The 15,286-nt window shown below is 40.0% G+C and overlaps 1 protein-coding gene and 1 long non-coding RNA gene across 3 annotated transcripts in view; one reads left to right on the forward strand and one right to left on the reverse strand.

Annotated features, from left to right (window-relative positions):
- Positions 1-1,636: 1,636 nt before the first annotated feature.
- On the reverse strand, positions 1,637-5,725 carry LOC121483295. Of its 2 annotated transcripts, none has more exons than XR_005985726.1 (3): positions 5,470-5,725; positions 2,889-3,036; positions 1,637-1,675 (listed from the first exon to the last, which is right to left on the reverse strand). It is a non-coding gene; the product is annotated as an uncharacterized LOC121483295 (long non-coding RNA). The 2 variants fall into 2 exon arrangements; XR_005985727.1 differs by having other exon boundaries at positions 5,466-5,725.
- Positions 5,726-5,732: 7 nt separating this feature from the next.
- WDR44 (WD repeat domain 44) overlaps positions 5,733-15,286 on the forward strand; it is an 83,132-nt gene continuing 73,578 nt past the window's right edge. The window contains exon 1 of the mRNA XM_041741701.1: positions 5,733-6,210. Coding sequence (XP_041597635.1) covers positions 6,134-6,210 — 77 coding nt within the window. The 5' untranslated portion in view covers positions 5,733-6,133. The remainder of the gene's footprint in view (positions 6,211-15,286) is intronic.

Consider the following 15,286-nt stretch of genomic DNA (forward strand, 5'->3'; position numbering starts at 1 on the left):
GGTTAGCACATTGTTCCTGTCTGCTAGTAACCCTCTCTTGGAAAAAGCAACCATTGCATATTCCATGTGGTCCTAGTGAGAAAGAGATTCATAGCAGTCTCTCCCTACTTGGTGTATAGCAAGGAATCAGCTGACTTAAGGCTGACAAATAAGAGTTCTCTATGTCCTTAGCTAGAGGAATTTCCTAAGGTCAATCAACATCATCTCTGAGATTTAATATATGACCACTGGGACAAAAAAAGTCTCACTTCCCTTGGGATTGAGAATTATTAGGACATTATAAACTAAAGTTGCCTGTAACCTTTTTCACTGACTTCAAGAAGGAAGCTGTGATAGGAAAATTGAAACCAAATCACAAAAAGCAGCAGAGATAAGCAAAGATGTGAGATGGGCAAGAAGAAAGAGACTGATATACTGGACCCTGGATCCAGCCATGCCTAAAGCTACTTCATCTGGACTAGTCAGTGCTGCCATGTGGTAACATATGCTTTCCTAAAAATCACTCTACTACACAAAGTTGTTCAATAAAAACCCCATGGTTTATGTGGAAAATGAGGCTAGGAGTACAACATTCAAAAGCTTGGTGTATAGAGATGTGAAGTCACTATATTATACAGCAGGAACTAACATAACACTGTATGTTAACTATACTCAAATAAAAAAAAATCTTTAAAAACCATACCAAGAAAATATTATGTGTTTATGAAGACCGAATAACACCTGACTGTTCTAAAAAACAAAACCCTCAAAAACCCAAAACCAAAAACTTGTCAGTGACACATACACAAAAACATACAAACCTAATAAAAATGGTAGTAGCACAGTTTTATACCTATTAAGTGGTTATGAAATAAACACATAAATACTGAAATAAATAGAGCACTATATTTTGAAAAAGACCTGAAGTTTGCTTGTGGAAATAGGTTGTCAGAGGAGTTGTGGCTTGTGAGTTATTGTGAAGTGGTGGGAGAGTTATCTGAAATCAGACTCTGAAGGAAAATTCTAATGCTTAGATATGGACAGGTGTAACTCAAAATACACACAATGAACTGAGGTAGACATGAGTATATTTTGTGCATTCCTATGTGACTTGATTCAGCTGAGTGTACTTTTCTGCTTTTACCTAATGCTTCTGGCTGACAAAAATCACACTAAAGCAAATACAAAATTTGCTTTATGCTCAAATTCTTCTCTGATACATTAATTACAAAGGAATAGACAAGTATTATAACAGTCCATATTTGATTATGCAAACGAATAAATTCTTTTTTATGTTGTTGTTTAAAATAATCTCAGTTTTATTCCATAGTCTATATGAACAGTAATACATGGTTACTTAGTATTTAGTTACATAGTAAGACAATTCAAATCCCAAACTGGTTTTCTGCATCTCTTTTTTTTTCCTGAATCTCTTAACAAATTTCTAGACTATCTTTCTCTACTTTTGGTTTTTGTATACTCAAAGATTGAAAGTCATTTCAATATTAATATCAAGAAAACATCATTAACAGGCACCTGGGCAGCTCAGTGATTGAACATCTGCCTTTGGCTCAGGTCATGATCCCCGGGTCCTGGGATGGAGTCCTGCATGGGGCTCCCGGCAAGGAGCCTGCTTCTCCCTCTGCCTGTGTCTCTGCCTCTCTCTGTGTGTCTCTCATGAATGAATAGATGAAATCTTAAAAGAAAAGAAAGAAAGAAAAGAAAAGAAAAACATCATTAAGAAGGTTATATGGACCCTAAAAAGACATAAAAATTCCAAAGCCAAATAGAAGTGATTTTTTTTAATACTTAACATCATAATCTACAACACAACTGACCTTTCAAACATAATCAAAGGTTGATTATAGAATTGTAGCTTGGACTTAAGAATTTTTGGCCAGTTTCAGAATAATTTTCTTTTATGGATTCTGATACTTCAAAATCCATAAAAACTCTCACAGAGATTGCAATATTAAATCAGTTCATGTCAACATTGTATCTCAAATCATCTAACTCTGTATATAAATTTTCCCCTGATTTATCACTTTAGCTCTTGTTTGCAAAAAAAAAAAAATTTAAAGCCTACACTTGTGACAGTCTTGTCACTGATGCTCCCAGTGATTACCTGAGTTTGGAGCAAAATTGGCTTCAAGTATACTGCCAGTTTGTATTATTCTTGCCAAGAGAAGAGAGTGAATATCCCATAGACAAATTGTTCCATACACTGGCTGTGACCTGTTGCCCTTGGAACTCCTAAGTAGAGTTTATGCTTTTCAGATAAGGAGACATAAAAAATTTTCCTCAACTCACTTTAGCCTCAGACCTGGGTAGTTTTTAAAGTCACTAGAAAGGAGCCAGGTAGGAAAAGGTTTTATTCTCATTCTTATCTCTATGTATGATTTTGTGACATCATACAATTCTGTTGTGAAACTAATTCAAATATCCATTTAATATGAATGTACTTTCAATTCTGGGGCACCTCAGAAAATAATATTCTATGGACCAAAGGTGGGTAAAATTTTCTGTAAAGAGCCTAATAGTAAATATTTTAGGGCCTTGTGAACCATACAGTCTCTGTCCCAACTACTCAACTCTAAAAGTAGACATACAATACATAGACAAAAAGGCCTGGCTGTGTTCCAATAAAACTTTACAGTAGTCCTCCTTTATCCCTGGGGAATATGTACCAAGACCCCCACTGAAACTGAACCCTGCAGTGCCTGAAACTATAGATAGTACTGAACCCTATATATACTATGTTTTTTCCTATACACACATACCTATGATAAAGTTTAATTTATAAAATAGGCACAGTAGAAGACTAACAATAATAACTAATAATAAAACAGAATTATAACAATAGACTAATAAAAGTTATGTGAATGTGGTGAATATTGTACTGTACTCACCCTTCTTGTGGTGATATGAAATGATAAAATGCCTATGTGATGAGATAAAGGAAGGGAATTGATTTAGGTGTTCTGATGTACTGTTAGACGACATGTCAGAAGGAGGAGCATCTGTTTCTGAACCACAGCTGATCTTGGGCAACTAAAACTGCAGAAAGCGAAACCATAGATAAGGAGGAATTGCTGTATTTACAAAAACAGACAGTGGGACGGATTTGTCCAGTGTATCATAATTTGCCAATCCCTGCTTTGGACCAATAGCCTCCAATTTCTTTTAATGGCACCTTGGGGCAGTCTCTTTACGCTCAGGGACCTAAACTATTTCGGCTTCAACTGGTGCACTTATTATTTTTATCATAAGTAGAATTTTACCTGAAATTAGATTTGATTAAAAAATTTCATTTCTAATAAAGGGAAAAACTTTAAAACTACTTCCTTGGACTAAATCTAAAACCTGCTGCTTTAAAATTTTAGATGATTCAGGCAAAACATTCTTAAAAATGGTAACAGGTGATAGGGAGTAGGGGCCTGGCTGGCTCAGTTGGTGGAGTATGTGACTCTTGATCTCAGGGTCGTGAGTTCAAGCCCTGCGTTGGGTACAGAGATTACTTAGAAATAAAATCTTTAAAAAAAAATTATGAGGTGCACTTGGGTGGCTCAGTGGGTTGAGGATCTGACTTCTGGTTTGGGTTTTGGTCATGATCTCAGGGTCATGGGATCAAGTCTTGCATTAAGCCCCTGCCCCTTCCCTTACTCATGCTTTCCTTCTCTAAAATAAATAAATCTGTTTTAAAAATTATGACATGCAGTACACATATGCTTTGATGTTACCAGAAACTTACTTTCTCACATAGTAGATAAAAGCATTTAAACAGGCAACCTTAATAGCTCTAAAAATGTTATCTGCTTATAATTTCTCCACTTAGACTTTTTCTAAGCATAATGTTTAAGGTACCTTAAAAGGTCCGAGAGATAGAGGGAAAAAAAAGAAGACCCAAGAGAGGTGATATGGTATAGTAACAAAAAGCACCAATTCAAGAATCCATATTTGGATCCATTGCTAGATTGTGAGCTCCTGGAAGACAGGAACTAAATTATCTTCTTTGTCTTTTTTCTAAGTAATCTCTACATTCAAGGTGAGGTTCAAAATTCAGGACCCCAAGATCAAGAGCCACATGCTCTACCAACTGAACCAGTCAGGCACCCCAACACCAAACTCAATTTTTAAGGCAAACATAAATTCACTATTAGATGACTAGGAAGAGAATAAATTCGGGGAGTTTGTTTGCTCTTTTCACAATCCATAAGGAAAATAAGCATATCTCTCCTAGTGAGCAACAAAAATAAAAAGTTAGTATTTGGGGATACCGTTTTATACCTGGGAAATTAACATGTTTAAAACACATAAAAGCTAATAATTACTAGACTGTAACAAAAATCACATCCTCACAAGGACTCAGAAATCCCTTGCGTGCAATTCTGAAATCCAAAAAGCCCTGGAAACTGAAAATGTTTTGTATTTTTAGGAACTTATTTGACAGTCAAATTGATCCAACCTAAACTTATTTGGCAGTACTATCTAACCTGAACTGATGAGGCTATTTACTGGTATTCATTTACCCCGTATGAATAATCATACGGTTTGCTACAAAAAATATTACCATATTTGAATATGCAGTGTTTCCCCTGAATTCCCTGGGCTGTTACAGAAGTTACAGTGTATGGCATTTGGTTTTACTCAAGCACGCCAGACAACGCTAGATCTTTTCCCAGTTGCTTTACAAGGAGAAATTTAGAACCCCATTTTAGCCTCCCAGGCAAAGAGCCCAGAGCCAATTCAGTCTTTCCTGCTGCCATCTTGAGAAGTAGTTGAGGCTGAGCAGTTCCGAGAGCCCGCCAGTCATGACGTCAACGGGAAACAAAAGCGTTTCAGCGACCACCTAGAAAGTCAATGTTATCACTTTTGTGGTCAATGATCCGTCAAGAAAGAACATCTTGGTCTTTCAAAAAGTACTTATCTATTTTTATCACTGGACATTGGACAATCTAGGGTCAGAATTAAGTTACTAGCTCTTAGCTCTGCCACAGTAGTATCTGTTCAATAAATATTTACCACTGACTGATCCACATCTTGGCCAGTCTGTAAGAATTTCTCTCACATTAAGTGTGGGCAGCAACAAATATTTGTTTAGAGAAAGAGTAGCTGGAAGCCTTATGCTGGCTCCGCTCCAGCAATGAATCCATCATTACTTCATGGAACTGGCACACTCCCCACGATCTCTCATGGACCCCACCCTCTGGCCAGCAGGATCGTCTCTAGGGACCTCAATCAGAGATCCTGTAGTAAACAGCGCGAGTTATTCCCGTAACGCTAGCGGTGGTGGACCTGCCTATGCCCTAGGGTGGGATACTCTGGGCTTGGATAAATGAAGACGACGTAAATGCAAACCACAACGCCAAGGTTTCCCGACATCATTTCCTCACAAGGAAAAAAAAGCAGACTCAAAACCACCCCTCTAAAGATGCGGGTCTTCGGAACTCCAGGGTTACAGGGTAAGACAATCCGCCACACCCCACCTACGTTGGGCGCACTCCCTCGGAGCCGAGGCACCACGCCGCTCCTGCGCAGGTTGTAGGCTCCTCCCTCCAGGAGGCTCTTCCCCACCCTCCTCGGCTACTTCCGTCCGTCACCGAACGCCCTCAACGCGCTTGCGCCGTTTTGATAGGCCTCTCGGGTAGCAGAAATCTGAGCGCTGCCGCTCTGGAACCGCCCCCGCCTCCTCTTCGCCCCGCCCACGCTTTAACCGGCCCCTCCCGAAATCTCGCGAGGTTAGGTGCGCGTCCGTATTTTGCGGGCAACTGGCTCTCCCAGCTGCTGTAATTGCTGCTGCAGGAGAAATTGGAGCCGCTGTCGTCGGCGCGCCCGCCCTCCCCCACAGAGAGCCACCGCCTCTTCGCTCACTCTCCTTGTACACCTATCGCCGGGAGCGGCGGCTGCAACAGTCCCTGGACCCACCGCCACCTCCTCAGGCTGCCGCTTGACTGGTCGTTCCCGCAGCGCGGCAGCTGACGGCGGCCCCCTGCTCCTCACCGGCTCCTCACTCTAGATCGTCTCCTCCGTCCCTATCCTCGCCCGGGACCCACCTCCTCACGGTCTCGCCGGGGAGGAGGACGACAAGGAGGAGACGAAAGTCACCCTCCCTCCAGGCGGCGCCGGCCCCCTCACCCGCGGGTGTGTCCTATAAATGGCGTCGGAAAGCGACACCGAGGAATTCTTTGATGCCCCTGAAGATGTGCACCTAGGGGGCGGCTACCCTGTAGGGTAAGTAACTGGAGCTATGGCCCAGAAGCCGGGCGCTCCGGTCCCCCGGTTTCCCCCTGTGCCTTCCCCCGGCACCCCTCCCAGGTCTCGCTGTGTCCGCCACCGCTGCTTCTCTGTTCTCACTCGGGCACTACAGAGGGATTCGGGGGAGGGGGAACGGCCCACCTTGGCAAAACCTCCTCCTTTCCCTGGGGAGCGGTCCCTGGGGCTAAGGAGCCCCTTTCTTGTCTTGCCCTGCTTTCTTCGAGGTGGGTCACCTTACGTGTCCGAGAGCCGGCGATTTGTAGTTGTGAGGTTCAGCGTTTTACCTTCGAAACATCCGTTTTGGCCTTGGGGACCACAGAGCAGTAACAGAAGAAATTGCACTTCCCGCTGGTTCTCTTCCTTTGCCGCTAACTTACCTATTCGTTTCAAAGGTAGCTTTACTTATCCACCGTCCTCTTCGTTGTATAGAAAGAAAAGGAGCGGCAGAGGGAAAGGTTGGATATTTACTTAGGAAAGTCCTCTAGCTGATGTACCTAGATCAACAGTGTTTTACTAAAATAGCACCTCACCGTGAGGCAAAGGAAATCGAAGACACGGTCCTTACCATTAAGGAGAATGCCCTCTTAAAAGGATAGCCGGCCACAATTGTACATAACCAACTACAGAAATACAAACAAGTGCTGAGTAATCTGGTCGTTGGAAGAGCCACAGCTTTGTGTTATTTATCTAATTCTGCAAGATGTTTTAATGATGATTAGTTTGAGAGATTCTGAGTAAGAAAGTGCAGTAGTTGGAACGCTTTGCTTGTCTGGGACTGCTTGACTGGGACTTCTACTTACCGACTCCTCCACTTTTAAAAGTTGAAACAGGATTTAAAGCTATTTTGCCGAACTCCTCTACGGAATTGGGTGGAAGTAGAGGCAGTGAAATATATTTTCATGCTGTAAGAACTCGAGAATTAGTGAAATTTGTATATTAATATAAGTAGACACTAATACGGTTACAGGAATTTAGCTGCTTTCAATTCCCAAATTTTCCCCATGGAAGAAACACTGCTTGATGCAAATAAAGTTATTTGTACTTTCTAGAAGTCATTCTAAAGCTTAATATATTTTATATATAACATATAGCAAAAAAGTTACAGCAGCAAAATCAGAAAGAAATGTATGTTGTAGATGGCAGATGTGTTTCCACCAGCCTTCCTATCACTATTATGAGATTTTTGGGTGGCAAGGGCCAATCTTGAGTTGGCACTGAGTCTCCTTCAAGTTCAGTATCTGAAACAAGTTCATAGCTAGATGGTAGAGGATTGAAAATACTTTTGGCGTTCCAAAATGTTTGGATCCCCTTGAAATTAAATTTTGTTTTTGTGGCTTTCCCCTTTGAACTGTCGATTTAGGTTGAATGATATACCTAATCGGTTAATGCTTTTGAGTGTGTGTGGAGTGGGGGAAGGAAATAACTATGTATATGATTGTAATCATTTTAGAAATATGTGAATATTGTTCCTTCTCAATGAACGAAACACTTAATTTTGAAGAACAGTTATATCAGGAGTTTATTTTGTCTAGTACTTGGCACAGAGAAAGAACCCAAATGTCCATTCCCTTGTCCTTTCTTGGAATTAACAAATTTAACTTCACACAGTGGTTACTTTGAGAGGAAGTATGCAGAACTTGGAGCTATTTAACTTATTTAAATCCAGTGAGTCATTTTGATAGAATTGATAGAATCACTTCTTGCCTCTTGGGATAATAGAGCTTCTCAAGTACTTTGATCCTTTGATAGTAGGTGAAAAGTAAAAACGTCTATTGGGACCTAACCTTCTAATTTTAACTCTAACTTCTCCAAATATTAATGGTGTTGAACTCTATGGGTAAAGCTATAGTGTCAGTCTGTGAATTTCATGCCTCCCATCTGTATTAGTAGGGGGGATTTGGAAGAGAATTAGATTCATCCGGACAATTGCATCTGAAAAGAACTAGTAGTACTGGGAGGACTGAAAATGGTTGGCATCATTGATATTTCCTCTGTTGTGACAGGTTTTGTCTTTCGTGTAAGGTACCTTGAAGAGAAATGCAATGAGAAATCTTGATTTGTGGAAATAGATGGTATCACTAGATATCTGGTCATCAGAAATATCTTCTGTCCCTTGATTGAACTGCAGTGGCACACCATACAAACTCTTAAGAATTTAACAAACTGAGTTTGCAAACTTCAAGAAATTTTCCTTGCTGATGGGTGTACCACAGTACATAGATCATTTCATCAAATTGTAGTGAACCGGGCAGCCCCGGTGGCTCGGCGGTTTAGCGCCACCTTCATTCCGGGGTGTAATCCTGGAGACCCGGGATCGAGTCCCATGTCGGGCTCCCTGCATGGAGCCTCCTTCTCCCTCTGCCTGTGTCTCTGCTTCTCTGTGTGTGTCCCATGAATAAATAAAATAAAATCTTTAAAAAAGAAAAATTGTAGTAAACTGATTCACAAGTGAAAGTTATCTCATATGTTTTGTTAATCAGAATCCAAATACACAGTCCATTTCCTGAAATTGATTTATTTCTTCTGTTCCCTTCAGTGGTGTCTTCAGTTTTGTTGTTCTACTCTTTAGAGGTTAAAGATCAGCCCAGTTTCTAAATAGAAAGACTTCATTCCAGTACTGCCTACTTTTCCACAGTGGCAGTTCTTCTCCGATTGCCCAGCTTTGCAATATTCACCACATATATTTATATTTTTTAAATTTAATTTTCTTTTTTTTAAGATTTTATTTATTTATTCGTGAAAGAGAGAGAGGCAGAGACACAGGCAGAGGGAGAAGCAGGCTCCATGCCAGGAGCCTGATATGGGACTTGATCCCGGATCACACCCTGGGCCAAAGGCAGGCACCAAACCGCTGAGCCACCCAAGGATCCTGTATTTTTTTAATTTTCAAAAAGATTTTTATTATTTGAGAGAGAGAGAGAGCACAAGTAGGGGGAGCAGCAGAGGGAGAGGGGGAAACAGGCTCCCCACTGAGCAAAGAGCCCAACTTGGGCTTGATCCCAGGACCCTGGGATCCTGATCTGAGCTGAAGGCAGATGATTAACCAATTGAGCCACCCAGGCGCCCCTATAACACCACATTTATAATGCTTAATTTTGATTGATGTTTTAGGTCAGATTTCCTTGTTTTCTCCATTTTTACGTATGAGGAACCTTAGGCTCAGAGAGGTTAATGAATTGGCTTATGAAACACAGCTTGTAAGTGATAGAATTGGGATTTGAAGCCAGTTTTTCAGACTCCTAGTCCAGTATTTTTTTTCCAGTACATCATAGCTATGCCACACCGTGTGTAAGTGTGTGTAGAGATTCTGGAGTAGAATGCTTTAGGACCAGCTTGCTGAATTGAACTGATGTATCTATTTAAAACTGGCAGCCCACTTTTCAGTTCTCTTGGCTAGAAATTCCCACTTTTCTCTTTCAGGAATGTTTATTTTGTCAGATATGATTTTTTTTTTTTGGTGGGCAGAAAGCAAAGTTTATTGAGAGTACAAAACTCCTGAAGAGGGAGGGGACCCAAGAGGGTTCCCTAAGATAGGGATTTAATAACATCATACCATGTTACAGCTAGAAGGGGCATCTAGTTAAATTTCTGCATATAAATTATTGTGGGGGCACCTGGGTAGCTCAGTCAGTTAAGTGCTTTCGGTTAAGTGCTTTTGCCTTGGGTTCAGGGTTTAGGACCCTGGTGGGATCAAGCCTGGCAGCCCCACATCTGACTCCCTGCTCAGCAGGGGGCCTGCTTCTCCCTCTGCTGCTCCCTCCCCCTGCTTGTTCTCTCTCTCACTCTCTCTCTCTGCTAAATAAATAAATAAATACATAAATAAATAAGGAAACCAAATAAATACATATATACATAAATAAGAAAACCAAGGCCTAACGAGGGAAAGTGACTTGTCCAAGGTGCCACAGCAAATTAATGGCAATTAGGACTAGAATCCAGGTCAGTTTTGCAGTCTTTCATTCTTTTTGCTACTTTGCTATGTTTTGATAAAGCAGGAAAGGGAGGAGGAAGTGTGGTATAGTAGAAAAAGCCCTGGACTCTGAGTCATTTCATTTCCTCATCTTTAAATTGAGATTACAGCCTGAGAACTTCCAACTCTAAAAGTCTGTCATCGTGTTGAGGTTTAATAGTGTGCTTTTATTGGTAAGCTTTTGTTCTTGGGAAATCTTTCCATGATTTTCAAGATGAATGCTCCTGCTAGTTGAATGGATCATACATACACACACTAAAGACTGGCAGTAAGAACATGTTATAAAAATAAATGTGACATTTTGAGCATTCTTTATTTTTTAGTGGCAACCAAAATATTTTTGAGGCCTTGAAAGGATGGATAGAATGGTAACATTTTTAGGATAGGAAAGGATGAGAAATCATTCAATGCAGCCCTCTGATTTTTTAAAAATATTTTATTTATTTATTCATGAGAGGCAGAGACATAAGCAGAGGGAGAAGCAGGCTCCATGCAGGAAACCTGACTTGGGACTCGATCGATCCTGGGACTCCAGGATCACGACCTGAGCCTAAGGCAGACGCTTAACCGCTGAGCTACCCAGGCATCCCATACCCTCCCATTTAACTGAGAGAAACCTAGGTTTAGAGAGGGAAAGTCAACCCATTGCTGATTAGTGGCAGACTTGAAACTAGAACCCAGGTCTCCTGATTCTTCATTTGTACCATGCTGCCTTGTCTGTGGAAGGAGGGAAAGTATTGCTAGCTATCCCTGTTAGTGGGGTATTAAGATGGTCTCCTATCTATGGTGGTTCTGTTTTGTCATGCCCTGATGTCAGAGGACATGGACTGTTCTGTCTAGGATTCTAGCTTTTGCCCACTAATTTTCTCCAGATCAGGATGAAAACCGGTGGCAGAATAGTTGATGTAAGAACAGTGATTGTTATTCAGTTTAGTTTCAGGAGTCTAGTAGGAGCCCCAGTCAGTCTTTTTTTTTTTTTTTAAATAGGCTCCATGCTCAACATGGGGATTGAACTGACGACCTTGAGATCAAAAGTTGCATGTTCTACCATTTGAGCCAGGCAAGTGCCCCACTAGTCTTTCATTTCAGATTGGAATAATGGTGAAGTCTTTATTTTTTTTAAGTCATGAGAACTGAGATCAGACTGTTCTGAAGAATTGTTCAATCTGAAAACAAAAAGTTGCATAGCCGCCTTTGTTGAAAACTTAAGCTTCTCACTTTACTTAGGCATCAGAAATATTTCCCTCTAAAGTGAAAATAGATACAAGTTTCGATTAAAAACATTTGTGCAATATGGGTTACTTTAGGAAAGATTCCTTAAAATGGCTGTTCATAGACTGGCATTTAATCAGATTATATTTATAAATCCCAGATTATTATTGATTGCTTTTGGCATTGTGGATTGATAGAAATATATTTGTAAAAGCTGTTTATCACACCCACGTAATTTCATGTTGAAGCCGGTGTGTGTGTGTGTGGGGGAAACAGACCTACATGTAAGGTAAATTCAGGCTTTAAATTTAGTGACCTCCAACTGTCAATTGGTGATTCATGGAGATAGGACAGTTCGTATTAGTATGGCAGTTTGGGGGCTCACTTTTAATCTGTACAAACTCCTGTAAACTGAAAACCTTACTTGGCTCTTGTGATAACCTACTGCATAAAATAGAGTAGATAAAATTTAATTTTTAAGATGTTGAAAACCTATGTAGTTTTAGGATGTTGGCAGTTCAGTGGTGGGCTTACTGAACAGTACATCATTTCTGATTGTTGGTATTTGAGACTTACTGGGTAACATTTACATTATACAACCTTCCTTGTGTTCTCTTCATTGTTTTAACTTTGACAAAGTCAGGTGAATTTACCAGGCAAACCCCTTAAAGATGCTGTTTGTTTCCTCCTCATACTCTGCATGCAATTCTGGTAATTACTTCCTGGGGTAGTGTAGGTGGAGGAAGGTTTTGGTTGATGGGGGTGGTGATTGAGGCAGAGGGGGTGAGGATAGCCCCAGCAGCCAATATAGAGACCAGGTTATAAGGCTGCTTCCTGGAGCGTAGATAATTGAGATAAAACAAAGCACACCATTTACTATTGTTTTAGATTCGCATCTACACAGTGTGAATTAAATAATCCTTTTTGTAAGAGATTAATAACCCATAAGAAATACCTTAAACAAAATTTAAAGTAACAAAAACTGTAGGTACTTTATGATGTCCCCCTGATATCTAACTTAAATTGATAAATAACCTACATTTCTGTTTTTCTACCCAGAGCTAAACTAATTTCTACAAACTTTCACTCGGTCTGTTCTCTTTTAGCTGTGGGATATTATTCAGATAAACCTTTAATTGGAGGCTTTCCTTACTCTTTAGAGCAGAACCCAATTCTCTTATTTCAGACTGAGTGGGCTTTGTGTTAGTTTGTCATCTCATGATTTAAAATTGAGGAAAAAGCATGTGAGACTTAATGTGGGCCTCATACCTGACGGCAACCCCTATGTTTTTCCCCAGTCAGTATACAAATTTATCTTGGTTGCCATAGCAACCAGCCTATCAGTTATTCTTCTAGCTCCTTTGCCTTGTCTCAGCTACTAGGATTACCATATAATCAGGTTCTGTTAAAGCTCTTCAGGTTTTAGTATTTTATTGCCAGCTGCAGCTGTCTGGCAGTTTATAGTTTGGCATTCCATCTGGGTAAATTAGTTTTAAGTCCGCAAAACCTTTTTGTCTCCAAACATTTTAAGCCTTCAGAATTTAAAAAGATTGCATTTAGGCAACAGTTCCTCACACTAATGTTCCCAGTTCCATTAGTCGTTGTCTTGAAGATTGAATACATTGCATCACTGACATCCAATGGTCATCCTTTTGTAATATCAGAATAAATTTCAAGATCAAGAGTGATCAGTTAAGAAATAAATTTGCAAATCATCACAAACTAGCTGAAGTGACATAAAAGCACCTTGATTCATCAGCAGCTACCAAATAAGCAATCTGACTTCTAACAATGATTTCTGTGGGTTATAGAAAGAATGACCCTTAGATTAATTCATTCTAATTTGAGAAAATTGTTTAGAAATTAGGAAAGGTTATCTTTCTTTTGCAGCCTTCGAATAAATGGGAAGGGAAAGGTAACGACTGGATAGTTGTGGAGGTCGTTATTATAAGCCTATTTACTTGACAAGTACTTTTTAATCTCTTAAAAACCTCAATAAATGTTTACTTGTCTTGCTAAAAGTAAGGATATTGAAGAGGTACCTGACTGGCTCGGTCAGAAGAGCATGACTCTTGATCATGAGTTGGAACCCCACGCTGGATGTAGAGGTTACTTTAAAAAGGGGGGGGGGCGGCGTTCCTGGGTGGCTCAGTGGGTTAAGCGTCTGCCTTTGGCTCAGGTCATGATCCCAGGGTCCTGGGATCAAGCCCCACATCGGGCTCCCTGCTCAGCAGAGGGCCTACTTCTCCCTCTCCCCTCTATTTCTCCCCCTGCAGCAGTGCTCTCTCTGTCAAATAAATCTTTAAAAAAATTAAAAACATTGAAGAAATATTTAGGATTTATAAAATTGGTTTGTGCATTATTAGTATTTGTGTTACTGTTTGGTGCTCATGCTTATTAATATTGTATGATGTAGCTTCCAAATATGCACAATTAATAATCTCAGGTTAACTGAATTGGACAAGGTTAATCTGCTAAAGATTTAGCCAATATTCCTGTTTCTATACATAACAATAATGTCTTTTTAAACTCAAAGTAGAATTTTAATCTTAAGATTTTTTTTTATTTTTTTACTTTTCAAAACATGTTTATCTTGTTAAACTAGAAGATTATGTACTAAGATTGTAAGTTTGTGAAATAATTAAATGTTCCTGGCTTGAATTCTTGTTGAAATCATGATTTGAATGGCTTCGTTTTAAGACTAATATATCCTAATCAAAACTGTGGTGAAATTCTGATAATGCTCAAAAGAGAACTTTATTTTAGTTCCACAAATAGATTTAAGGGCAGTAAAAGCTTTACTTTTCCATAGGGCCCTAATCCTGATCATTTTTATATAGAAAGTGAGGAGTGAGGGGGAAGATAAAATTTTTTTAAATGGAAATTTCTGACAGAAAACCTTAATATTTTCCAGTGGGTAGCCTGTACAGAGCAAGCCATACCTGTATAAAACCTACTTGACCAATAATTGTCATAGACTGTTCCGGTACAAACTCATTGAACTGTAGGCATTCTTATGAACCACAGGTCAAACTTTCTAGAGAACCAATGAATAGAATGTAGAAGCTGTATTCAAACCCACTTTCTCAGAAGCAAGCATCCTGGTTACTAAGTAGGCTCAAGAGAAGAGGTGGGAGTGTTTTTTTCTGGCATTGCTCTCGAACTGGAAAAACTAGCCAAGGATGAACTTAATATCCATCTCATTTACCCCCAGCTTTCTCCTTCGTTTACGCAGTGTCATTACTACAGAGATTCACTAGCATTTAATAACTTATTGTCCCTTACAACTGAGAAGGGACTTTGATGGCCACTATAACAGCTGGGTCTTTGGGAAGAGTTAGGGAAAGATTGGTTAAATCCGATATAGCAGATGTGTTGGTAAGTGGGATTGGTTAGCATCACTGGTGGGGGTAGGTTTATTGGGTTAATGGAAGACAGGTGAGCAGAATGAATAGGTAGTAGCTTGATAAAACTAGTATATTTGTGAGTGGAAGTGAGTAGGTTTGTCAATACTTTGCAATTGATATTTTGTCTATATTGGGTTGGCTTTAGAGATTAAGGCTAATGACTGAGATCAGTCTCTTTTCCTTTAAGTGAACTTTACTATCCCTATTTTGTTCCAGGCCATAGCTCTTGGCTGTTGACCTTTAACTTTTGCCTTATTTCCCAGCAGAGAGAGATGTTCACAGCTGCTATGTAGTAGCAACAAAAGGTTTAGCTGGTAATAGGGATGGTGAGTAGGCATGCTCTGTGGTGTTCCACTTCTCTTCACATTTTCTTCTACTTTTGAACTTCCTGGTTCTCCCAAATCTGCACCCCCACTCCCACCCCAGTTCCTATTAGAGTAAAGACTGAGGAAATGGAGGGGGC

The sequence above is a fragment of the Vulpes lagopus genome, chromosome X (genome assembly GCF_018345385.1).
Source record: "Vulpes lagopus strain Blue_001 chromosome X, ASM1834538v1, whole genome shotgun sequence".
NCBI classification, from domain to species: domain Eukaryota; kingdom Metazoa; phylum Chordata; class Mammalia; order Carnivora; family Canidae; genus Vulpes; species Vulpes lagopus.